The following is a 26,705-nucleotide window of genomic DNA, read 5'->3' on the forward strand; positions in this document are numbered from 1 at the left end:
GTCAGACCTGCAGTACTAGATGACATCACTGGGTGGCACTATTATATGTACATGGTACAGTGTCAGACCTGCAGTACTAGATTACATCACTAGGTGGCCTCTGGTATCGGCTCAGGACATTGTGGGCGTCAGTGACAGTGAAGAAATAACAATGTGACACTTCATAATATAGTTTATTATTATACATCAGGCAGGTGATTATAACGGGTCACATCCGATAACCCCGCCGTCCTCATTGTCAGCGAGGCTCCGCCTCTCGTCCGTCCTCCGGTCTCCTCGTCTGCAGACGTTTCCTAGCCCCTTTTGAGTCAATTTGAATGCAAATCCAGCTATAATGGGGTCTGTCAGCAGCAGCTCGCCCGCTTACTGATGGCTTCCAGGTGACAAGAGTCATAATTTGCTTATGACGCGAATAATATTATATAAAGGTGACAGTGAGAGGGGTAAGGGGGGGCTGAGCCCCAGAGCTTACAATCTACAGGTTTCTTTCATTACAATTATACAGACTCACTCATTTCTATCACTAATTGTATCATTTAAATAAGATATTCGGCCCCCATGGTGTCCGGGGCCCCTCCGATCGGCCGGGCCCCCCTCTTCATCCAGGTGTCTGTAGCGAGGAGACACAACAGTTAGCAATAAGAAGATTCTGTAAAACTAACCCTGGAAGGGGCCCCTGAGGGCCCCAGAATGAGCATAACAGCCAAGTAACTTACTCATCTGACAACCAGTATGGTCGCCATGGTCACCCAGCTTTCTTCATTATACTTTGTTACAAAGGACTCTGGGAAAGCTGGGTGACAGCCCCACAGGAGGTGCAGCGGTGGCCATATTGGTTGTCACCCAGCTTTCCCCAGTACAGACAGGAAATTACTGACCCGCGGCTCAGTCCTCCTCGCTGGAGCTGGAACTGTCCTCAGCGGACCCCAGAGCCGATCTACAGCCAAGATGGCGGCAGCGGCTTCCCGTCCGGAGCCGAAGGGGCTGCAATCTGCTGCGTGGTCCCTGACGCCTGAACACCGGCACCTGGAGGGAGAAGGGTCCAGCTTAGATACAGCAGACAGTTTCACACAGGATAGGATTAGATACACAGCTCAGCAGACAGTATTACACAGGACAGGATTAGATACACAGCTCAGCAGACAGTATCACACAGGGCAGGATTAGATACACAACTCAGCAGACAGTATCACACAGGACAGGATTAGATACACAGCTCAGCAGACAGTATCACACATGATGGGATTAGATACACAGCTCAGCAGACAGTATCACACAGGATAGGATTAGATACACAGCCCAGCAGTCAGTATCACACATGATAGGATTAGATACACAGCTCAGCAGACAGTATCACATAGGACAGGATTAGATACACAGCTCAGCAGACAGTATCATACAGGATAGGATTAGATACACAGCTCAGTAGACAGTATCACACAGGATAGGATTAGATACACAGCTCAGCAGACTGTATCACACAGGATAAGATTAGATACACAGCTCAGTAGACTGTATCACACAGGATAGGATTAGATACACAGCTCAGCAGACAGTATCACACAGGATAGGATTAGATACACAGCTCAGCAGACAGTATCACACAGGATAGGATTAGATACACAGCTCAGCAGACAGTATCACACAGGATAGGATTAGATACTCAGCTCAGCAGACAGTATCACACAGGATAGGATTAGATACAGAGCTCAGCAGGGAGTATCACACAGGATAGGATTAGATACACAGCTCAGCAGACTGTATCACACAGGATAGGATTAGATACACTGCTCAGCATACAGTATCACACAGAATAGGATTAGATACACAGCTCAGCAGACCGTATCACACATGATAGGATTAGATACACAGCTCAGCAGACAGTATCACACAGGATAGGATTAGATACACAGCTCAGCAGACAGTATCACACAGGACAGGATTAGATACACAGCTCAGCAGACAGTATCACACAGGATAGGATTAGATACACAGCTCAGCAGACTGTATCACACAGGATAGGATTAGATACATAGCTCAGCAGACAGTACCACACAGGATAGGATTAGATACACAGCTCAGCAGACAGTATCACACAGGATAAGATTAGATACACAGCTCAGCAGACAGTATCACACAGGATAGGATTAGATACACCAGCTCCACATAAGGTATCACACAGGACAGGATTAGATACACCAGCTCCACATAAGGTATCACACAGGATAGGATTAGATACACAGCTCAGCAGGCAGTATCACACAGGATACGATTAGATACACCAGCTCCACATAAGGTATCACACAGGATAGGATTAGATACACAGCTAAACAGACAGTATCACACAGGATAGGATTAGATACACAGCTCAGCAGGCAGTATCACACAGGATAGGATTAGATACACAGCTCAGCAGACAGTATCACACAGGATAGGATTAGATACACAGCTCAGCAGACAGTATCACACAGGATAGGATGAGATACACAGCTCAGCAGACAGTATCACACAGGACAGGATTAGATGCACAGCTCAGCAGACAATATCACACAGGACAGGATTAGATACACAGCTCAGCAGACAGTATCACACAGGATAGGATTAGATACACAGCTCAGCAGACAGTATCACACAGGATAGGATTAGATACACAGCTCAGCAGACAGTATCACACAGGATAGGATTAGATACACAGCTCAGCAGACTGTATCACACAGGATAGGATTAGATACACAGCTCAGCAGACAGTATCACACAGGATAGGATTAGATACACAGCTCAGCAGGGAGTATCACACAGGACAGGGTTAGATACACAGCTCAGCAGACAGTATCACACAGGATAAGGTTAGATACACAGCTCAGCAGACAGTATCACACAGGACAGGATTAGATACACAGCTCAGCAGACAGTATCACACAGGATAGGATTAGATACACAGCTCAGCAGACAGTATCACACAGGACAGGGTTAGATACACAGCTCAGCAGGCAGTATCACACAGGAGAGGGTTAGATACACAGCTCAGCAGACAGTATCACACAGGACAGGATTAGATACACAGCTCAGCAGGGAGTATCACACAGGACAGGGTTAGATACACAGCTCAGCAGACAGTATCACACAGGACAGGGTTAGATATACAGCTCAGCAGACTGTATCACACAGGAGAGGGTTAGATACACAGCTCAGCAGACAGTATCACACAGGACAGGATTAGATACACAGCTCAGCAGGGAGTATCACACAGGACAGGGTTAGATACACAGCTCAGCAGACAGTATCACACAGGACAGGGTTAGATACACAGCTCAGCAGACAGTATCACACAGGACAGGATTAGATACACAGCTCAGCAGGGAGTATCACACAGGATAGGATTAGATACATAGCTCAGCAGACAGTACCACACAGGATAGGATTAGATACACAGCTCAGCAGACAGTATCACACAGGATAAGATTAGATACACAGCTCAGCAGACAGTATCACACAGGATAGGATTAGATACACAGCTCAGCAGACAGTATCACACAATATAGGATTAGATACACAGCTCAGCAGGGAGTATCACACAGGATAGGATTAGATACACAGCTCAGCAGACAGTATCACACAGGATAGGATTAGATACACAGCTCAGCAGGGAGTATCACACAGGACAGGATTAGATACACAGCTCAGCAGGGAGTATCACACAGGACAGGATTAGATACACAGCTCAGCAGACTGTATCACACAGGAGAGGCTTAGATACACAGCTCAGCAGACTGTATCACACAGGACAGGGTTAGATACACAGCTCAGCAGACAGTATCACACAGGATAGGATTAGATACACAGCTCAGCAGACAGTATCACACAGGACAGGGTTAGATACACAGCTCAGCAGACTGTATCACACAGGAGAGGGTTAGATACACAGCTCAGCAGACAGTATCACACAGGACAGGATTAGATACACAGCTCAGCAGGGAGTATCACACAGGACAGGGTTAGATACACAGCTCAGCAGGCAGTATCACACAGGACAGGGTTAGATACATAGCTCAGCAGGGAGTATCACACAGGAGAGGGTTAGATACACTCACCTCTTCACTTGAGCTGGACGACTCGTACCTCCAGTCGGGGTTGCACCTGGGTGAGGTACAGGGCAGGTGCTGCGGTCTCTGTGCCGCCCTCTGCTCGCCCGCTGTCGCGCCGCTCTGTGACCCGGTTGTGGTTTTTCTCTATCAGGAGATCAGACAGATCTTAGAATGAACGTCCTCGTCTGGAGATCCCTGAACTGAAGGCGGCTCCTGCTCCCCGGACCCCATGAGGTTCGGGGCACCTCTCGTCAGTACGGGGTCTCTCTACACTGGATCTTCCCCCGGCAGCTGAATGGGACTGAGCTGCTCTTAGGTCATGTGACCGATGAACGTGACAGCTGATGAGTGGGGGAAGGGGGGGGGGGGGGTACAGGAGCCAGACCCCCCCCCCCCCCCCCGATCTGATATTAATGACCTTTTCTGAGGATAGGCAGCTATATTTTACTCCTGCAAAACCCCTTTAAGAACTCTGACACTCCCTACAAAGACATAGACGGCGGTCTCCGGCTGTCACTCAGGGGGCACTTCACAGTAAAGCTCCGCCTCCTGGACACTTGCAGGAGCAGATAAATTCTCATGAATCCTGATAATAAAAGCTCCACCCAAGGAGGTATAGAGCTAGTGCCTGGAGCCGTCAGCAGTTCATCATGGTCAAAACTGGTGACAGATTCCCTTTAAAGAGTGACTTCCAGCGAGACCAGAAGAAGGGAGGGGAATTTTTATTTTATTTTACTTATTATTATTTCAGGGTAATAAATAATAATAATAATAATAATAATAAATAACCAAAAATATAATACTCATAATACATAAAATCAGTTTGGATAAAGTCTCTTCATAAATAAAATCACTTGTCCACCAGATGGCGCTGTCACCAATTAAAGGGCCACTAACCTTTAACCCCTTGAGTCCCAGCACTATACATGTATGAGGAAGGAGGGGATTTAAATATGGCTCCCGCTTGTCAGCGCAGCAGAGAAGCGGGGCTAATGTCTATGAATGGTGATAACGCCAATCACAGCGGCCAGGCAGCGATCGGGGGAGCTGTTCCTTCTCTCTGAAGAAACAGGGCAAAAATGGAAAACCCTCCAGGACTCACATCCGATATTATTTGCAGGAGGTTTGTGAGTCGGGCCCCTCATTGGTCCCCATAGGGGCCCAGATTGCTCTATCCTGCCCTGTGCATATCCCCATCGTGTGGTCATAAACCGCCGCCACCTGCATAAACATCTTTACATGTCCCGATCCCAGATGTACATGACCGCCGCCCCTCGCCCCCTGAGAACGCAGGAAACCGCAGCAGAACATTCCCACAAGCCCTGATTCATCTCCCACAGCCCTGCAGAGCATTGCACAGAACATCCCCACAGGCCCTGATTCATTCCTGCAGAGCATTGCACCAGAATGTCTCCCCTGCACTCCTCCACTCCAGATACTCCCTGCAAAACATTGCTCCAGCCTGAAACGTGTGGTGTGAGGAGCCGATGAACCCGCGGTCCAGGACAGGGGGAAGATCTGAGCTGCTGCAGAACATTCTCCAGCCTGATACATTGTAACAAGATGCAGCTGTATGAGGGCTAGGCTAGAACAAGGATGTTTCCATTCACTTACATCAAGCAGAGATCCAGTCCTTCTGTCGATGCTGCTCACCTCGGTCACAGCGGTCACTCTCAGGCTGGGGGTGACACTTTCCTCGCAGCAGCCGAGGCACCGGTCACTGATGGAGTTTGGTTCGGTCCCCGGGTTCCTGGGCCCTGCGGGCGGCGCCAGGACCCTGCTGACTCTGTTGGAGATTTTTGGAGCGGCGGTAGATTTACCCTGTGCAGGAAGAGAAGAAAACCAAAACGTATCAGCTGCTCGTGTAGGGACTGTTTACTCCAGTCACATCCAGAGCTGCATTCACAATTCTGCAGCACCACTGCTAGCTCTCAGTGCTGACCCTCAGTGTGTGGACAGACTGTGCGGAGGAGATGAAGCTGACACCCGACATCTCCCACAATGCACTGCAGCGTCTCCGACACAGAATATGGCCGGCTGTGTGATTCTAGACCTGCAGCCTCCATTATACACCTGTGGCCTCCATTATAGACCAGCAGCCTCCATTATACACCTGCGTCCTCCATTATACACCTGTGGACTCCATTATACACCTGCGTCCTCCATTACACACCTTCGACCTTCATTATACACCTGCGGCCTCCATTATACACCAGTGACCTTCATTATACACCTGCGGCCTCTATTATAGACCAGTGGCCTCCATTATACACCTGCGGCCTCCATTATACACCTGCGGTCTTCATTATACACCTGCGGTCTTCATTATACACCTGCGGCCTCCATTATACACCTGCGGTCTTCATTATACACCTGCGGTCTTCATTATACACCTGCGGCCTCCATTATACACCTGCGATCTTCATTATACACCTGTGACCTCCATTATACACCTGCGGCCTCCATTATACACCTGCGGCCTCCATTATACACCTGCGGCCTCCATTATACACCTGCGGCCTCCATTATACACCTGCGGTCTTCATTATACACCTGCGGCCTCCATTATACACCTGCGATCTTCATTATACACCTGTGACCTCCATTATAGACCAGTGGCCTCCATTATAGACCAGCGGCCTCCATTATACACCTGTGACCTTCATTATACACCTGCGGTTTTGATTATAGACCAGGGGCCTCCATTATACACCAGTGGCCTCCATTATACACCAGTGGCCTCCATTATACACCAGTGGCCTCCATTATACACCAGTGGCCTCCATGACTGATGGTTCCTTACCAGGATCATCTCTTTGTCTCCACAGCAGCCGAGGCAGCGATAGTCCCCTGTCCCAGGTGTCACCGGTGGTGGAGAAACCACGTCCACCTCCCCAGCAACCTACAGGAGAGATGAGAAGTGTGTAATATGCAGGACAGCGGTCACTCTGTGTGCTGTGTATATCATACGTGTGCCACACATGTGTTGTATGTGGATTACACGTGTGCTGTTGCTGCGATGTCCCCTCCAGCAGTAATGGTGTCCACATTAGCTCTTCCTTGGATCGGACCAGACGTTGATCCCACCCGTCGTCCACACTTCACTCAGATCTTTCCTGCTCCCAACATCCGCATCCAGAACGGACTGATGTCCCCCGGACAGGCGCCATTGTCACCCGGTTATCCGCGCGATTCACTAGTTGTAATGTTATGGCTGATGGGTGTAGATTACACATGGTCGCCCACTCGCCCCCATTATCACCTGTTTGTAGCTACATATAAATCATTCTGAGTCACATTACGTCTTCTACTCCAGTCACACCCAGAGCTGCAGTCACCGTTCTAATGGATTCCTGTTAGAACAGTGACATGTTATGTAGATTTAACCTGCAGACGGGTACACAAAACTGGAGCAAACCGGAGTAAAACCGGAGCAAACTGGAGTAAAACCGGAGCAAACCGGAGTAAAACCGGAGAAAACTGGAGCAAACTGGAGTAAAACTGGAGCAAACCGGAGTAAAACCGGAGCAAACTGGAGTTGCAATCCTTTGTCCCCGTCTCCACAGCGTGTTATCCTGACATCACCCACTAGGTGGAGCCGTGTGCCCCCTACTCTTATAATTCTCATGTAAATTTACCAGGAAGGCCAGGGATCGGTGCCCGGGTTTGTAGGACCAGATGCTCTTCTTCCTCCCTCGCTGGATCATGAGCACCGGCTGGGTCAGGCGTCCTCTACTCTTTGCCATCTCTGATCTTTTTAACTGCTGGACATGAAGAAAAAGAATACATCGTGATATATACAGCAAACCCTGCTCAACCTGAAGGAGTCTGCGAGGATGATAAATGCCCGCAGTTTCAATCAAAACCTATGAGCAAATAGGAAGGATGCAATAAGAACTGTGACCAGCAGGTGTCACTGTCTGCAATAGCCCTAACATGTGTCCGGTGTCCTCACAGCAGAACATGTGTCCGGTGTCCTCACAGCAGAACATGTGTCCGGTGTCCTCACAGCAGAACATGTGTCCGGTGTCCTCACAGCAGAACATGTGTCCGGTGTCCTCACAGCAGAACATGTGTCCGGTGTCCTCACAGCAGGACATGTGTCCGGTGTCCTCACAGCAGAACATGTGTCCGGTGTCCTCACAGCAGAACATGTGTCCGGTGTCCTCACAGCAGAACATGTGTCCGGTGTCCTCATAACAGAACATGTGTCCAGTGCCCCCCTAAAGAACATGTGTCCGGTGTCCTCATAGAAGAACATGTGTCCGGTGTCCTCATAGAAGAACATGTGTCCGGTGTCCTCATAGCAGAACATGTGTCCGGTGTCCTCATAGCAGAACATGTGTCCGGTGTCCTCATAGCAGAACATGTGTCCGGTGTCCTCATAACAGAACATGTGTCCGGTGTCCTCATAGAAGAACATGTGTCCGGTGTCCTCATAGAAGAACATGTGTCCGGTGTCCTCATAGAAGAACATGTGTCCGGTGTCCTCATAGAAGAACATGTGTCCGGTGTCCTCATAGCAGAACATGTGTCCGGTGTCCTCATAGCAGAACATGTGTCCGGTGTCCTCATAGCAGAACATGTGTCCGGTGTCCTCATAACAGAACATGTGTCCGGTGTCCTCATAGAAGAACATGTGTCCGGTGTCCTCATAGAAGAACATGTGTCCGGTGTCCTCATAGCAGAACATGTGTCCGGTGTCCTCATAGCAGAACATGTGTCCGGTGTCCTCATAGCAGAACATGTGTCCGGTGTCCTCATAGCAGAACATGTGTCCGGTGTCCTCATAGCAGAACATGTGTCCGGTGTCCTCATTGCAGAACATGTGTCCGGTGTCCTCATAGCAGAACATGGGTTCGGTGTCCTCATTGCAGAACATGTGTCCGGTGTCCTCTTAGAAGAACATCAGAACATGGGTTCGGTGTCCTCACAGCACAGGATGGCGACCCACAAATGCAATATACTAAAGGGAAGAGCTGATGCACCGATCTCCCTATAAACCCATGGGTGACAGACCTCCAATACCAGGGGTGCCACTCCCAGCCCCTGGGCTATGGCTTCTCCACCCTCCTCCCTCCATCTACAGTGACCGGATCACCCACCTGACCATTTCCCTCGACAACCATGGTCAGGAAAGTCAGCAACAGCGTCAGCGATGTGAAGGTCTTCATGGCGGCACAAATCAGGAACTTGCTGAACGGTCTGTAAGGAGGAAAATGACGAGATGTGAAGCTGCTTGAAAGATGGAGGCGGACAGTGATGGAACACATGGCAGATGAACTAGGGATCCACTCACTTATAGTTTACTGGTCGCCCCCAGGGTTTACACTGCAAGGCGGCTCCTTGTGGGCGGGTCTACATGGTGATTGACAGCTCAGCTGTTATCTAACTATAATGACATAGCCCTGTGATGGGAGATCTCTACACAATATGGTGGAAGGCGATGAGAGGCTGGCAGGCACAACAACCTCCCCCGCACATCATGCAGCGCACATATAACTATTACATGCAGAGCACATACATTATTCACAAACAATAAGGGATATTTGGCGGTGAAATTTATGGAAAACGTAAAAAGTTTACGCTCAAGGATCTGAAAGTTGGGCATTTAGGTAGAAGCAGCAATGGTGATTTCCTCATCTCAAATAATTTATTGACACAGAAGCCCACAAAATGTCAGTGTCTCAGGAACTTGTCAGGCCTTGAGCATCAATTACAGCTTGACAACAACGTCTCCTGCTGTTCACAAGTTGCCTTATTGTCTCTGAGGCATGGCATCCCACTCTTCTGGAAGGGCGACCCTCAGGGCATTGAGGTTCTGGGGTACAGAGTTACGAGCCTCTACACGGCGACTCAGCTGATCCCATAGGTTTTCAATGGGATTCAGGTCCGGAGAAAGTGCAGGCCACTCCATTTGAGGTCCCCCCAGTCTCCAGCAACTGTTCCCTAATGATGGGACCTTGATGAGCTGGTGCATTGTCCTCCATGAAGACGTAATTAGGCCTGTGTTGTTCCTGCAGAGGCACAATGACTGGCTGAATGATGTTCTTCAAGTAGTATGGGCTTGTCACTGGACCATTCACAAAGTGAAAGGCAGTCCTGTATTGACTAGACACACCTGCCCACACTGTGACACCACCACCACCACCAAAGGCTTATCTGGTGACAACAGTGGATGATGCATAGCGCTCTCCTTAAAGTCTCCAACATCGTTGGCGGCCATCATTCATTTCTGCTGAGCATGAATCGAGTCCTCTCCTGCATAATAGAAACCAGACGGATCCGTTTTGCAGCCCATAGACTTCTATTATGACAGAATGAATAATGGAATGCCTCTAAAGGAATTCCGTCATTGAATTGCGTTATGGTCCGTGGTAACGGAATCCATAACGCAGTTCACCATATACCTGAACCTGAACTCAAACTTCAAAACTTGAAGTTCACTCATCCCTAGTTAAGACTTGTTCACAATCGTCGTTAGGAAAGGCCAGCAGATGAAAATTTTTAAAGCTTTATAAATACTCAGACTCCTTTAACCTTGTCCCAGAAAACAGCAGCCATGGGTTCTTCTAAGCGGCTGCCTAACACTCTGAAAATGAAAATGGTTGAGGCTCACAAAGCAGAAGAAGGCTATAAGAAGATAGCAAAGCATTTTCAGGTTGTCATCTCCTCAGTTCGAAATTTAAACAAGAAATGGCAGGAACAGTGGAGGTGAAGAGAAGGTCCTGAAGACCAATAAAAATGTCAGAGACAGCTGCTCGTAGAATTGCTAGAAAGGCAAATCAGAACCCCAGCTTGATCACAAAAGACCTTCAGGAAGATTTAGCAGACTCTGGAGTTGTGGTACATTGCTCTACTGTTCAGCGACCCCTACAAAAATATGGCCTTCATGGAAGAGTCATCAGAAGAAAACCTCTCCTGCGTCCTCACCACAAGCATCATAAGTTTGCAAAAGAACATCTAGACCATCCTGATGTATTTTGGAAACAAGTTCTGTGGACCAATGAGGGTAAAATAGAACTCTTTGGCCACAATGAGCAAAGGTATGTTTGGAAAAAATAGAGCACAGAATTTCATGAATAGAACACTTCTCCAACCATTAAACATGGGGGGTGGATCAATCATGCTTTGGGACTATAATGGCTGTAGTCAGGGATAGACGAGGACAGTGAATCCCTGAACTAAAACCCAGCCCGCTTTCCCTACTTGCAGTGTGAGCCCTAAATGGCAAAACCGCAACTGGACGACTGTCCCTACACCAGTATAGGTGCAGGACAAAGAAGACACACCATACAGACAACACAAAAGCAGAGTTGTATGAAATGGGTCAAAGCCAAACGGGCTACACATTACGAAATATAAGACAGAGAGTGGTAAGAAGACAAGCCGTGGTCAGAAACACTGGGATCAAAGAGCAATCCAGGAACCAGCTAGAGCCAACAAAGACTAGGACTGGCAATGGTGTATGGTCAGGAAGAGGTTTAAATAGAGCGCCGGGTCCCTGGATCAGAACCTGATAGGTCCATGACTCAGCACTCCATTAGTCAGAAACACTGGTATACAGTAATAGAGCAGCTGAGCAATCAATCAGCCCACTGCTGGTGTCTTCCAGCACTGAGGGGAGAAACATAGCATTACATAACTTCCTTAAGAGGGACCACCAGACCCTCAACATAAGCAGCAGGTTCCGATGGAAACTCAAGATGAAACTTCCTATTTAAAGGAGGAGCGTGAACATCCCGGGCAGAGACCCATGTCCTTTCTTCAGAACCGTATCCCTTCCGAAGGATGAGGTACTGAAGAGAACCCTGGACTCAGGAGTCAAGAATATTTTCTACCTCGTACTCTAAATTGCCTTGAATTACAACTGGATCAGGAGGTGGAGGAATTACAGGAGGAATGTACTTCTTCAGCAATGATTTGTGGAACACATTATGTACCCTAAACGAGGGTGGTAACTGAAGACGGAACGATACAAGGTTTATTATAGAGGTGATCTTATACGGGCCAATAAACTTAGGAGCAAATTTACCAGACGAGACCTTGAGATGCAGATTCTTTGTAGAAAGCCAGACAAGTTCTCCCAAAGTAAAGTCCGGACCTAATGAACGCTTTTTATTGGCTTGTTCACATTGGATGCTTTGAGATTTTTCCAGGCTCTTGCGAAATCATTCACAATGGCATCCACCGCAGGACTCAGAAAGCTTTACCCAGAGACTGAAGAAGAACACAGATTAAAACCATAATTACAATAAAAAGGTGAAGCACCACTAGAGGAGATGACGTGATTGTTGATAGCAAACTCTGCTAGAGACAAAAACCTCTTCCCCTGGTTCTGACATTCAGACACAAAACATCTTAAAAAAATTGCCGGTACTTGGTTGACCCTTTCAGTTGGGCCATTTGTTTGAGAAGAATTTTCTTCTTTATAAAATCCATTGAGATGTGGGTCCAGGGTCTCCGAGGAATGGGCAAGGAACAAAGTAAACCTGCAGGACGTCTCCTGGGTACCTTGGCCCTTGAATAAGTACGGGTGCGTGAATGAATCTTTCTTTCAGTGTTTCAAAGCCGGACAGAGGAGCATCAGGGGACCAATGGAGCAGATCTGCCCCTTTCCTGGGTAAATCAGTCAAAGGCATTTTTAATGAATTTTCTATAAATTTAGCAAAACCCAGGAATTGTTGAAGAGCCATGATAGAGGTAGGTTTGGCCCAATCAACTATGGATTGTACTTTAGTGGGGTCCATACAGAAACTTTGGGGTGACAGGATATAACCCAGGAAGGAAACTTCTCTTACACCAAATTCACATTTACTTAGCTTAGCAAACAGTTTATGGTCCCTCAGTTTTTGGAGGACCTTTCTCACATGTATAACATGAGAAGACCAGTCGGGAGAAAAAAAAATCAAAATATCATCGAGATACACAACAACAAACTGACCCAGGAACTCTCAGAAAATGTAATTTATGAGGTTTTGAAACAGAGCGGAGGCATTACACAGCCCAAAGGGCATCACAAGGGATTCAAAATGCCCTTCAGGGTATTCTAATCAAATTGTAGACTCCTCTAAGGTCAATTTTAGTGAACCACTGAGCCCCAACAAATAGATCAGAAATGAGAGAAAAGGGGGAACTGATGAGAAGACAAAGTGAAGAAGTTGGGTGTGGTAGTTGTTAGTTGCTCTTTTGTACTGGCAGGGTCAAGATCTGAGCTGAGGCCAGATCCTGGGACCATGTGTAAGGTTTGTCTGATCAGGGAGATGTGTTGAGGCCATCCCCTGAGATATTTTGTTGGATTGGAATACAAATAAAAGAGTGGAGCTCCATCTGGATCTTCTGGCTGCTTTATGAAGGAACCTCAAAACAACCCCCGTGACTATAACTGATTCAGGGGTTTTATATTCAATAAACCCTCCGGCTAGAAAATGGAATGGGTTCAGGTAGTTTACGTACTACAAGACCCAAGGCTGACACAAAATTTAAATTAAGGCCAAGTTCACACTTCAGTTATTTAAATCAGCAATTGTGAGCCAAAACCAGTAGTGAAACCTCCACAGACATAAGGTATAATACACAGTTGATGTACAGGACTACCACAGTAGAAGCAAAGGTCATTCTTCAGGCGGTGTTCCTACCATTGCTGAGAAGACATGGTACTCACTTTTATGGGCTCCTCGGACTCCCCTGGTGCCTTGGACACAGAGGCTTGAGGAACAGAGAAGGAAGAGAAGGAAAAGGAAGAATGATGGACAAGGACAGATCATTCCGACTTACGTTCCCTAAGACGTCTGTCAAGTCAAATAGCTAAAGACATAGCCTTGTCTTGGGACCTTGGGGTAGGATGACTAACTAGGAGGTCTTTCAGAATATCAGAGTATCAGAAAGACCTAGTTTAAACAGTGACTTAAGGGCCGGATCATTCCAATCAGAGGCAGTACACCACTTAACGGAATTCCGAGCAATAATCTTCCACTGGTCGTCTGTCTTGATGTGAAGAAAGAAGCTGACTTTCAGCGTAAGCCGCCCTGTCTGGCTCATCATGCAAAAGGCCGGGAGCGGAAAAGAAACGGTCAACAGAAAATAGTTCAGGAGAATTGGGTGATAGCAAAAATGCCCACTCCCGAGGCTTCCCCTGAAGCAGAGACATGATGATGCCTACTCTCTGTGCTTCAGGACCTGATGAGTGTTGCCTAAGACGAAAATAACGTTTCCAGCTTTCATTGAAGGTTACAACATTTTTACGGTAACCAGGGAAGCAGCTAGGGAGCTTAACATTAGGTTCCACCAGTGACGGGGCTGCGGAAGCAGGGAAACTATTCTGACGGGACTCTTGCAGCGGGACTCTCCCAGCCAGATCCTGCACTAACTGGGCAATACCCTCCATCTGTGGGGCTAAGGCTGACAGGATTTTCATAATAGTGCAGGTAGACTAACTTTTTTTTATGGCCAATGATAATGTAACGGCTATGGGTAGGGACAGATGAGGACAGTGAGTCCCTGAACTAGACCCCAGCCCGCTTTCCCTACCTACTTGCAGTGTGAGCCCTAAATGGCAGAACTGCAACTGGATGACAGTCCCTACACTAGTATAGGTGCAGGACAAACAAGACACACAATACAGACAACACAAAAATAGAGTCGTACGAAGTGGGTCAGAATCAGGTGGGCTGGCAGTACCAAAACAGAGTCAGAGACAGAGAGTGGTCAAAAGACAAGCCGGGGTCAGGAAAACTGGGAACAAGTAGCAATACAGGAACAAGGGAACCAGCTGAAGGTTCTACCATGGCTCTCACAGTCCTCTGATCTGCTGAAGGTTCTACCATGATCCTCACAGTCCCCTGATCTGCTGAAGGTTCTACCATGATCCTCACAGTCCCCTGATCTGCTGAAGGTTCTACCATGATCCTCACAGTCCCCTGATCTGCTGAAGGTTCAACCATGATCCTCACAGTCCCCTGATCTGCTGAAGGTTCTACCATGATCCTCACAGTCCCCTGATCTGCTGAAGGTTTTACCATGGCCCTCACAGACCCCTGATCTGCTGAAGGTTTTACCATGGCCCTCACAGACCCCTGATCTGCTGAAGGTTCTATCATGATCCTCACAGTTCCCTGATCTGCTGAAGGTTTTACCATGGCCCTCACAGTTCCCTGATCTGCTGAAGGTTTTACCATGATCCTCACGGTCCCCTGATCTGTTGAAGGTTCTACCATGGCCCTCACAGTCCCCTGATCTGCTGAAGGTTTTACCATGGCCCTCACAGTCCCCTGATCTGCTGAAGGTTTTACCATGGCCCTCACAGTCCCCTGATCTGCTGAAGGTTTTACCATGATCCTCACAGTTCCCTGATCGGCTGAAGGTTTTACCATGATTCTCATAGTCCCCTGATCTGCTGAAGGTTCTGCCATGGCCCTCACAGTTCCTTGATCTACTAAAGATTTTACCATGGCTCTCATAGTCCCCTGATCTGCTAAAGGTTTTACCATGGCCCTCACAGACTCTTGATCTGCTGAAGGTTCTACCATGGCCCTCACAGTCCCCTGATCTGCTGAAGGTTCTAACATGGCCCTCACAGTCCCCTGATCTGCTGAAGGTTCTAACATGGCCCTCACAGTCCCCTGATCTGCTGAAGGTTCTAACATGGCCCTCACAGTCACCGATCTGCTGAAGGTTTTACCATGGCCCTCACAGTCCCTGATCTGCTGAAGGTTTTACCATGATCCTAACAGTCCCCTGATTTGAACATCATTGAAAATCTGTGGTTAGACCTCAAAAGAGCAGAGCAGGCAAGACATCCCAGGAATCTCAAAGAACTGGAAGACGTCTGCAACGGAGAATGGAGGAATTTCCCTAAAAAAAGAATTGAAAGACTCTTGGCTGCTACAAAAAGTGTTTATAAGCTGTGATACATGCCAAGAAGGCTACTAGCCAGAGCTACAATGGAAGGGTTTAGATCAGGCATTCTGAACCTGCGGCCCTCCAGCTGTTGCAAAACGACAACTCCCATCATTCCCTGACAGCCTACAGCTATCATCCTACAGAAGGGCATCGTGGGAGTTGTAGATTTACAACAGCTGGAGGGCCGCAGGTTGAGCCTCCCTGGTTTAGATCAAAGCATCTTCATGTGTTAGAACGGCCCAGTCACAGTCCAGACCTAAATCCCATTGAGAATCTGTGGAAAGACTTGAAAATTGCTGTTCACAGACGCTCTCCATCCGATCTGACTGAGCGCGAGCTCTTCTGCAAAGAAGAATGGGCAAAAATGTCAGTGTCTAGGTGTGTAAAGCTGTAGAGACATCCCCCAAAGACTGCAGCGAAAGGTGGTCCTTTCCAGATTTTTATTTATTAAATATTGTGAAACCTTGTATCATCTTGCTCTCACTGCACACATATTTGCTACTTTGTGTCGATCACATAAAATCCATTTGTGGATGTAACAAGAAAAAATGTGGAAAAGCTCAAAGGGTATGAATACTTTTTCAAGGCACTGTACAGCGCACATATAACTATGACAGTGAAGCACTATTTTTGTATTCAAATGTTGCGATGACATCACTGGTTCATGTAATGACATCATCATTGCTTTTCCACAATGTTTGCTTGCATCAGCACTGCTCTCTTGGCAGGAGCAGCCCGTGGCCCCTAAACCTAGGGCCCAGTTTTTTTGCATCCCCCCCCCCCTCTCCCCGGCTGTTGTGTGAAACAATTACAGCCGTTAAGGACAATGACAGGAGGAGGGACGGGGGGGATTTCCCTGAGGATCGCACCTCTTCTTCCTCTTATTATTCTTATTTTCCACATCTGATTTTTCTAAACCGGATCCAGGTGACTTACAGGAGGCGCCCGGACATAACTCTGCAACATCTAACTCCTAAGATCTCTGCTTGCTGTCAGTGACTGGGAATCTTCCTATCCGAGCCTCACACAGCAGCAGTTTTGTCACAATGTAGCAATTATAGCACTGGTCTCCTTCTTAGGTTCCAGGGCCTGGGTCTCTGCGACCACGACCAGCGTTGTATGATCTCATCTTTCTCTTGTCCTGGACCTCAGCTCCTGTCTACATGATACACTGCAACAAAGCCTCAGCTGTGTAAGCAGGATTGGAGCAGTGTGGATTTTCAGTTTATAAGAGGTTAATTTTACAGGCATAGATCTTGTGTGATCACGTCATGTGCCCGCCTCCCAGATTTCTACTTCCCCCTCTATATCCCTATAATTCTGCTCACATTCCCTGATGAGCCCCTACCAGTTCTGCGTCCCCTTGTGGTCACTACCCCTCCCTGACCACAGACAGCGGCGCCTGCAGAGAACGGAATCCTGCTCAGAAAATCCACAATTTGAAGAAAACACAGAAAATTGAAGACCCCTTTAAGTGCTAAAGCCACACCTGGCCCCACCCGGTCACTGCTGATGATGTCACAGGTGCTGCTTGTGATGTCATCACTTTGTATTACTGGCTTCATCTCATGTGATGACCTCATTCTGTCATTTATTTCCCATTTTCCCTCTCACCACCCATGTTCAGTCTTAGTGCCCCCCCCCCCCCCGATATAATGCACCCTCAAGACCCCGCCCCTAACGAAGTGGGGGTGGGGAATACATTCCAATAGCCAATCAGATTCTGAATTATAACTCCTGCCAGAAAAACAAAAGTCAATTTCACTGCATTCGTGTTCATACAGGCGGCTGATGTTTGTTAATTACGTTACATCTTCTACTCCAGTCACATCCAGAGCTGCATTCACAATTCTGTTGGCTTTCACTTTGTACAGTTCAGCTCCATCCTGCTGCCAGACATGTGACCTGATAAAGTAGCTCCCACAATGCACCGCTCTTTCCCCTAATACTGGCAACACTGTGAATGCAGCTCTGGATATAACTGGAGTAAAAGTCTGTGACCGCGTAATATACAGACCCGACTAGAAATATACTGCTGACCGAGCCTTGCTAGTATCACACATGGTAGGATTAGATACACAGCTCAGCAGACAGTATCACACAGGACAGGATTAGATACACAGCTCAGCAGACAGTATCACACAGGATAGGATTAGATACACAGCTCAGCAGACAGTATCACACAGGATAGGATTAGATACACAGCTGAGCAGACAGTATCACACAGAATAGGATTAGATACACAGCTCAGCAGACTGTATCACACAGGATAGGATTAGATACACAGCTCAGCAGACAGTATCACACAGGATAGGATTAGATACACAGCTCAGCAGGCAGTATCACACAGGACAGGATTAGATACACAGCTCAGCAGTCAGTATCACACAGGAGAGGATTAGATACACAGCTCAGCAGGCAGTATCACACAGGATAGTCACATAAGGCCAAAAAATCCCTCCGTCCATCCGGCCTGTTATCCTGCAAGTTGATCCAGAGGAAGGCAAAAAACCCTGTGAGGTAGAAGCCAATTTTCCCCACTTAAGGGGGAAAAAATTCCTTCCCGACTCCAATCAGAATAACTCCCCGGACCAACGACCCCTCTCTAGTAGCTATAGCCTGTAATATTATTACGCTCCAGAAACACATCCAGGCCCGTCTTGAATTCCTTTATTGTACTCACCATCACCACCTCCTCAGGCAGAGAGCTCCATAGTCTCACTGCTCTTACCGTAAAGAATCCTCTTCTATGTTTGTGTACAAACCTTCTTTCCTCCAGACGCAGAGGATGTCCCCTCGTCACAGTCACAGTCCTGGGGATAAATAGATGATGGGAGAGACATTTCTGTACTGACCCCTGATATATTTATATATAGTTATTAGATCTCGCCTCAGTCGTCTTTTTTCTAAAGTGAATAACCCTAATTTTGATCATCTTTCAGGGTACTGTAGTTGCCCTATTCCAGTTATTACTTTAGTTGCCCTCCTCTGGACCCTCTCCAGCTCTGCTATGTCTGCCTTGTTCACAGGAGCCCAGAACTGTACACAGTCCTCCATGTGTGGTCTGACTAGTGATGTGTAAAGTGGCAGGACTATGTTCTCATCACCGCCATCTATGCCCCTTCTGATGCAACCCATTATCTTATTGGCCTCGGCAGCAGCTGCCTGACACTGGTTTCTATAGCTTAGTTTGCTGTTTATTAAAATTCCTAGGTCCTTTTCCATGTCAGTGTTACCCAGTGTTTTACCATTTAGTAGGTACGGGTGACTTGTATTATTCCTTCCCATGTGCATAACCTTACATTTGTCAGTGTTAAACCTCATCTGCCACTTATCTGCCCAAACCTCTAATCCAGGGATGGCCAACCTGAGGCTCTCCAGCTGTTGCAAAACTACAACTCCCATCATGCCCGGACAGTCTACAGCTATCAGTCTACAGCAGGGCATGGTGGGAGTTGTAGTTTTACAACAGCTGGAGAGCCGCAGGTTGGCCATGCCTGCTCTAATCTATCCAGATCCCTCTGTAGCCATATACTATCCTCTGTAGTATATATACACATTATACTATCCTCTGTAGTACAATATATATACAGTGTACTGTGCTCTATAGTATATATTCAGTATATTGTCCTCTGTAGTGTATATATATATATATATATACACACAGTATACTGTCCTCTGTGGTATATACAGTACAGACCAAAGGTTTGGACACACCTTCTCATTCAAAGAGTTTTCTTTATTTTCATGACTATGAAGGCATCAAAACTATGAACTAACACATGTGGAATTATCTACATAACAAACAAGTGTGAAACAACTGAAAATATGTCATATTCTAGGTTCTTCAAAGTAGCCACCTTTTGCTTTGATTACTGCTTTGCACACTCTTGGCATTCTCTTGATGAGCTTCAAGAGGTAGTCCCCTGAGATGGTCTTCACTTCACAGGTGTGCCCTGTCAGGTTTAATAAGTGGGATTTCTTGCCTTATAAATGGGGTTGGGACCATCAGTGGGGTTGAGGAGAAGTCAGGTGGATACACAGCTGATAGTCCTACTGAATAGACTGTTAGAAATTGTATTATGGCAAGAAGAAAGCAGCTAAGTAAAGAAAAACGAGTGGCCATCATTACTTTAAGAAATGAAGGTCAGTCAGTCAGCCGAAAAATTGGGAAAACTTTGAAAGTGCTAAGCATCTCTGGGGACTCCTTCAAGACTGTTGGAAGACCATTTCAGGGGACTACCTCTTGAAGCTCATCAAGAGAATGCCAAGAGTGTGCAAAGCAGTAATCAAAGCAAAAGGTGGCTACTTTGAAGAACCTAGAATATGACATATTTTCAGTTGTTTCACACTTGTTTGTTATGTATATAATTCCACATGTGTTAATTCATAGTTTTGATGCCTTCAGAGTCATGAAAATAAAGAAAACTCTTTGAATGAGAGGGTGTGTCCAAACTTTTGGTCTGTACTGTATATATATATATACAGTATACTGTCCTCTGTAGTATATATACAGTATACTGTCCTCTGTAGTATATATATACACAGTATACTGTCCTCTGTAGTATATATATACAGTATACTGTCCTCTGTAGTATATGTACAGCATACTGTCCTCTGTAGTATATATACAGTATACTGTCCTCTGTAGTATATATATACAGTGTACTGTCCTCTGTAGTATATATATATACAGTATACTGTCCTCTTCAGTGTCAATTACTTTACACAGTTTAGTGTCATCTACAAAAATTGATATTTTTTACTGTGCAAGCCTTCTACAAGATCATTAATAAATATATTGACGAGGATAGGGCCCAATACTGACCCCTGAGGTACCCCACTAATGACAGTGACCCCCTCCAGTACTGACCCCTGAGGTACCCCACTAGTGACAGTGACTCCCCCAGTTCTGACCCCTGAGGTACCCCACTAGTGACAGTGACCCCTCCAGTACTGACCCCTGTGGTACCCCACTAGTGACAGTGACCCAATCTGAGTGTGTACCGTTAATAACCACCCTCTGTTTTCTATCACTCAGCCAGTTACTTACCCACATACAGATGTTTTCTCCCAGTCCGAGCATTCTCATTTTATATACTAACCTTTTATGTGGTACAGTGTCAAATGCTTTGGAGAAGTCCAGATATACGACATCCATTGATTCGCCGCTGTCAAGTCTAGAACTTACCTCCTCATAGAAACTGATTAAATTAGTTTGACATGACCGATCCCTCGTGAAGCCATGCCGATATGGCGGTATTTGCTTATTTTCATTGAGGTGCTCCAAATTAGCATCTCTTAGAAAACCTTCAAACAGTTTACCCACGACAGATGTTAGACTTACCAGCCTATAGTTTCCGGGCTCTGTTTTTGGACCCTTTTAGAATATTGGCACCCCATTTGCTATGCACCAATCCTGTGGGACATTCCCTGTCAGTATAGAGTCCTTAAATATCAGAAAAAAGGGTCTGGCTATGACATTACTTAAATCTCTCAGGATACAGGGGTGTATGCCATCTGGTCCTGGCGATTTGTCTATTTTAATCTTTTTAAGACGCCGCTGTACTTCTTCCTGGGTCAGACAGGACACTTTTAATGGGGAAATAACTTTTACAGTCTGCATTTCATCTGACAGTTTATTTTCTTCAGTGAAAGAAATATTTAACAGCTTTGCTTTCTCCTCATCGCTCTCTGCAACTCTCCCCTCATCACATACTTTTTACCATTTATATAATTGAAGAACATTTTAGGGTTAGTTTAGCTCTCTTTGGCAATTAATCTCTCGGTCTCTAGTTTGGTGGCTTTTATTTGTTTTTTATATAGTATAACACAGGATAGGATTAGATACACAGCTCAGCAGACTGTATCGCACAGGACAGGATTAGATACACAGCTCAGCAGAAAGTATCACACAGGATAGGATTAGATACACAGCTCAGCAGACAGTATCATACAGGATAGGATTAGATACACAGCTCAGCAGACAGTATCACACAGGATAGGATTAGATACACAGCTCAGCAGACAGCATCACACAGGATAGGATTAGATACACAGCTCAGCAGACAGTATCACACAGCATAGGATTAGATACACAGCTCAGCAGACAGCATCACACAGGATAGGATTAGATACACAGCTCAGCAGACAGTATCACACAGGATAGGATTAGATACACAGCTCAGCGGACAGTATCACACAGGATAGAATTAGATACACAGCTCAGCAGACAGTATCACACAGGATAGGATTGGATACACAGCTCAGCGGACAGTATCACACATGATAGGATTAGATACACAGCTCAGCACACAGTATGATACACGATAGGATTAGATACAGAGCTCAGCAGACAGTATCACACAGGACAGGATTAGATACACAGCTCAGGAAAGTGTATCACACAGGATGGGATTAGATACACAGCTCAGCAGACAGTATCACACAGGATGGGATTAGATACACAGTTCAGCAGACAGTATCACACATGTCAGGATTAGATACACAGCTCAGCAGACAGTATCGCACATGACAGGATTAGATACACAGCTCAGCAGACAGTATCACACAGGATAGGATTAGATACACAGCTCAGCAGACAGTATCACACAGGACAGGATTGGATACACAGCTCAGCAGGCAGTATCACACAGGGCAGGATTAGATACACAGCTCAGCAAACTGTATCACACAGGATAGGATTAGATACACAGCTCAGCCGGCAATATCACACAGGATAGGATTAGATACACAGCTCAGCAGACTGTATCACACAGGGCAGGATTAGATACACAGCTCAGCAGACAGTATCACACAGGATACGATTAGATACACAGCTCAGTAGACAGTATCACACAGGATAGGATTAGATACACAGCTCAGCAGACAGTATCACACAGGACAGGATTAGATACAGAGCTCAGCAGACAGTATCACACAGGATAGGATTAGATACACAGCTCAGCAGACAGTATCACACAGGATACGATTAGATACACAGCTCAGCAGACAGTATCACACAGGATAGGATTAGATACACAGCTCAGCAGACAGTATCACACAGGATAGGATTAGATACACAGCTCAGCAGGCAGTATCACACAGGATAGGATTAGATACACAGCTCAGCAGGCAGTATCACACATGGTAGGATTAGATACGTGAGCACCCTGTCCTGGCTTTGGTGGGGTCTCCGCAGAGTATATCGGGGTCTCTTACCTCCTCTCCCCGGGGTCCAGCGCTGTGTGCACAGGAATGTCAGATGCTGTATATTTGGGCAGAGGAGCTTGCGGTCCCGGGCACGGTGCAGCCCACTCCAGCTCCTCCTGCTGCACTCAGTTCCACTGTTCCTGTATACAGTGATGTTATATAGTGACTCACCCTGACTCACGGCCCGGGGTCGGCGATTTCCTGGACGGTCAGAGGGGCACAGGGGTAATACTGGGACGGGGCCAGAGACGGGGTGTAAAAATCTGACCAGGGACACCCATCAGGTAGTCGGGGTGCCACCATAGACATGAATACATGAGATCACTAGACAGTCGGGGGCGCCATTATAGACATGAATACATGAGATTACCAGGTAGTCGGGGTGCCACCATAGACATGAATACATGAGATCACCAGGTAGTCGGGGTGCCACCATAGACATGAATACATGAGATCACCAGGTAGTCGGGGTGCCACCATAGACATGAATACATGAGATCACCAGGTAGTCGGGGTGCCACCATAGACATGAATACATGAGATCACCAGGTAGTCGGGGTGCCACCATAGACATGAATACATGAGATCACCAGATAGTCGGGGTGCCACCATAGACATAAATACATGAGATCACCAGATAGTCGGGGTGCCACCATAGACATAAATACATGAGATCACTAGACAGTCGGGGTGCCACCATAGACATAAATACATGAGATCACTAGACAGTTGGGGTGCCACCATAGACATGAATACATGAGATCACCAGGTAGTCGGTGTGCCACCATAGACATAAATACATGAGATCAATAGACAGTCGGGGCGCCACCATAGACATGAATACATGAGATCAATAGACAGTCGGGGCGCCACCATAGACATGAATACATGAGATCACAAGGTAGTCGGGGTGCCACCATAGACATGAATACATGAGATCACTAGGCAGTTGGGGTGCCACCATAGACATGAATACATGAGATCACCTGGTAGTCGGGGTGCCACCATAGACATGAATACATGAGATCACCAGGTAGTCGGGGTGCCACCATAAACATGAATACATGAGATCACCAGGTAGTCGGGGTGCCACCATAGACATGAATACATGAGATCACTAGGCAGTTGGGGTGCCACCATAGACATGAATACATGAGATCACCTGGTAGTCGGGGTGCCACCATAAACATGAATACATGAGATCACCTGGTAGTCGGGGTGCCACCATAGACATGAATACATGAGATCACCAGGTAGTCGGGGTGCCACCTTAGACATGAATACATGAGATCACCAGGTAGTCGGGGTGCCACCATAGACATGAATACATGAGATCACCAGGTAGTCGGGGTGCCACCATAGACATGAATACATGGGATCACCAGGTAGTCGGGGTGCCACCATAAACATGAATATATGAGATCACCAGGTAGTCGGGGTGCCACCATAGACATGAGATCAATGTGGGCTGAATCACAGGTCAGCAGACACTTTACAGTTGTGATCCCTTCATGCCTTGAAAAAGTATTCAGTCCCCAGATCATCAGCGGATTATGAATGAAATTGGTTCAAGATCCCGATTGCATAAGTGTTCAACCCCAGTACTAGGGATTGGCCTCTATCTGGAGGAGATCAGAGAGGAGATCAGGGGCCCCTGCACACTGCGGATAAAGGGACCGCAGCATCTCAGCCCCATGACCGGGTGATAGTGTTATGGGGGGGATCCATGGCTGCTCCAGTGATGCCCCCTCCCCCAGACCTCCAGGACCTAGTAGGCAAGTGGTTGACAATGTTATGGGAGCGCTGTCACATTATTAGGGCCTCTGACCCCTCTGTTGTTACCCAGCTTTCCCAGGATCAGACAGAAGGTGACATAATCACTGAGTAACATATCATTTTGCCTTGTGCCCCCCAAGCAGCGTCCAGCAGCGCATTACAGGGTTAACCGCCATCTGGTCACCGCCGCCGCTTACACAACATCATGAAGAAATGTATCTCTGAGAAATAACCAGAATAAAAGTCAGGAAATAATAATCAGGTCTCAGCAGCGATCGGCGACCACAGGGCGGGCGGCCAGCTCCCCAGCAAGCCCCTCCCCCACCAGCTGTAATAATTGCTACAATGTATCAGCTGCAGGATGCTCTCCAGGCCTTAAAGGGGCAGGACCAGGACCCCCCAAAATCTTCACGGACAATGGGTACCCTCCTCCTTATGAAGACCCCTCGCCTCTATGTGCCGCAGTCATTTTATAATCTACGGTTTCTTCCTAGGGGTTTCGCTCCTTGATGTAATATAATCACCTCTCCATGCATTGACTTCTTACTGGGCCGCCAATCAGAACAAACAGAGCTGCAGTGTAAAGCATGGAGGACAAATTCAGACCTCTCAGTGACGCATCCTGGTTCTGGACCGGCCGAGCTCCAGGATACCTCGGCATCGAGGCCGTCCCAGATTACCAGATATTCCGGACTATCAGATGGTGCTATTAGGACATGCAGCTGCCGTCATACGCGACCCTCTGTCTGAAGCGCCTCCGTTTCAGCCTCTCCGAGACGCCCAGATGTCGAGATCCATCTGATATGATCCAGCAGAGCGGCCAAATAAAACAGAAGCGATATCTGAGCCCGGCGTCCTCGCCCGTCAGGAGAATCCAAAATAAACTGGGCGAGAGGAAACGCCGTCTGCACGGGGCGAGGCGGCGATCTGATCACCCTGCACATCACGGGGGCGTCACCCAGCTTTCCTGGACGCCTGAATGGCACGTCTCCTCCATCTTCACCTTACCATTCCGGTGTCTAGGAAAGCTGGGTGGTTTTAAAGGCTCTTTTCTAAGTCTCAGGCCTCATGCACACGACCCTTGTGTGTTTTGCGGTCCGCAAAACACGGATGGCGTCCGCGTGCGCTCTGCAATTTGCGGAATGGCACGGACAGCCATTGATATAACTGCCTATTCGCAAAACGGACAAAAAAAACGGCGGCTCGGATGCGGACCAAAACAAGGATCGTGTGCATGAGGCCTCAGTCAGACGTCAGTACTGCCCCTCCAGCCATACTGTAGACATTCAGGAGACCTGGAAAGTCGGGTGACACCCCCTGTAGGTGCTGAAGCAGCCTTCATACTGGGCCAGATTAGATCCATTTAGTATAACACATCTGCGCCCTCTGCTGTCTGAGCTGGGTATTGCACTTGGTACCAAATCACTCATTTACACTACGATGACTTCTCCCTGCGTTTGTTCATCTGCGGAGAGAAGTCCGAGAACTGAAAATAGCTGCAAACAGCGGTGTATGGGAGTAGAAAAATATGTCTGCTTTTTACGTAAAAACAGCGCCACACCTGTGCACAGGCTGTGTGTGGAATTGCAGATCAGTCCTATTCACTTCAATGGAGATGAGCTGCAATACCAGACACAACCCATGTGACAGGTGTGGCGCTGTTTCTGTGAGGGTACGGCTACACGGCGACAGCGGTGATCCCCTGGAAAGGAATGCGACCCTATTCATTTC

The 26,705-nt window shown here is 47.2% G+C and overlaps 1 protein-coding gene across 2 annotated transcripts; it reads right to left on the minus strand.

Annotated features, from left to right (window-relative positions):
* Positions 1-156: 156 nt before the first annotated feature.
* Positions 157-25,818, minus strand: LOC121000790. Of its 2 annotated transcripts, XM_040431424.1 has the most exons (9): positions 25,636-25,818; positions 25,581-25,602; positions 9,191-9,290; positions 7,724-7,849; positions 6,889-6,987; positions 5,700-5,906; positions 4,092-4,229; positions 879-1,026; positions 157-610 (listed from the first exon to the last, which is right to left on the minus strand). In XM_040431424.1, exons 3-8 carry the CDS (start codon positions 9,257-9,259, stop codon positions 886-888), a joined length of 780 nt encoding a protein of 259 aa, XP_040287358.1. In that variant the 5' UTR covers positions 9,260-9,290; positions 25,581-25,602; positions 25,636-25,818; the 3' UTR covers positions 157-610; positions 879-885. The 2 variants fall into 2 exon arrangements, with proteins under 2 accessions (XP_040287358.1, XP_040287357.1); XM_040431423.1 differs by lacking the exons at positions 25,581-25,602; positions 25,636-25,818 and adding an exon at positions 23,208-23,352.
* Positions 25,819-26,705: the final 887 nt, after the last annotated feature.

This window comes from Bufo bufo, chromosome 5 (assembly GCF_905171765.1).
Source record: "Bufo bufo chromosome 5, aBufBuf1.1, whole genome shotgun sequence".
Lineage (NCBI taxonomy): Eukaryota > Metazoa > Chordata > Amphibia > Anura > Bufonidae > Bufo > Bufo bufo.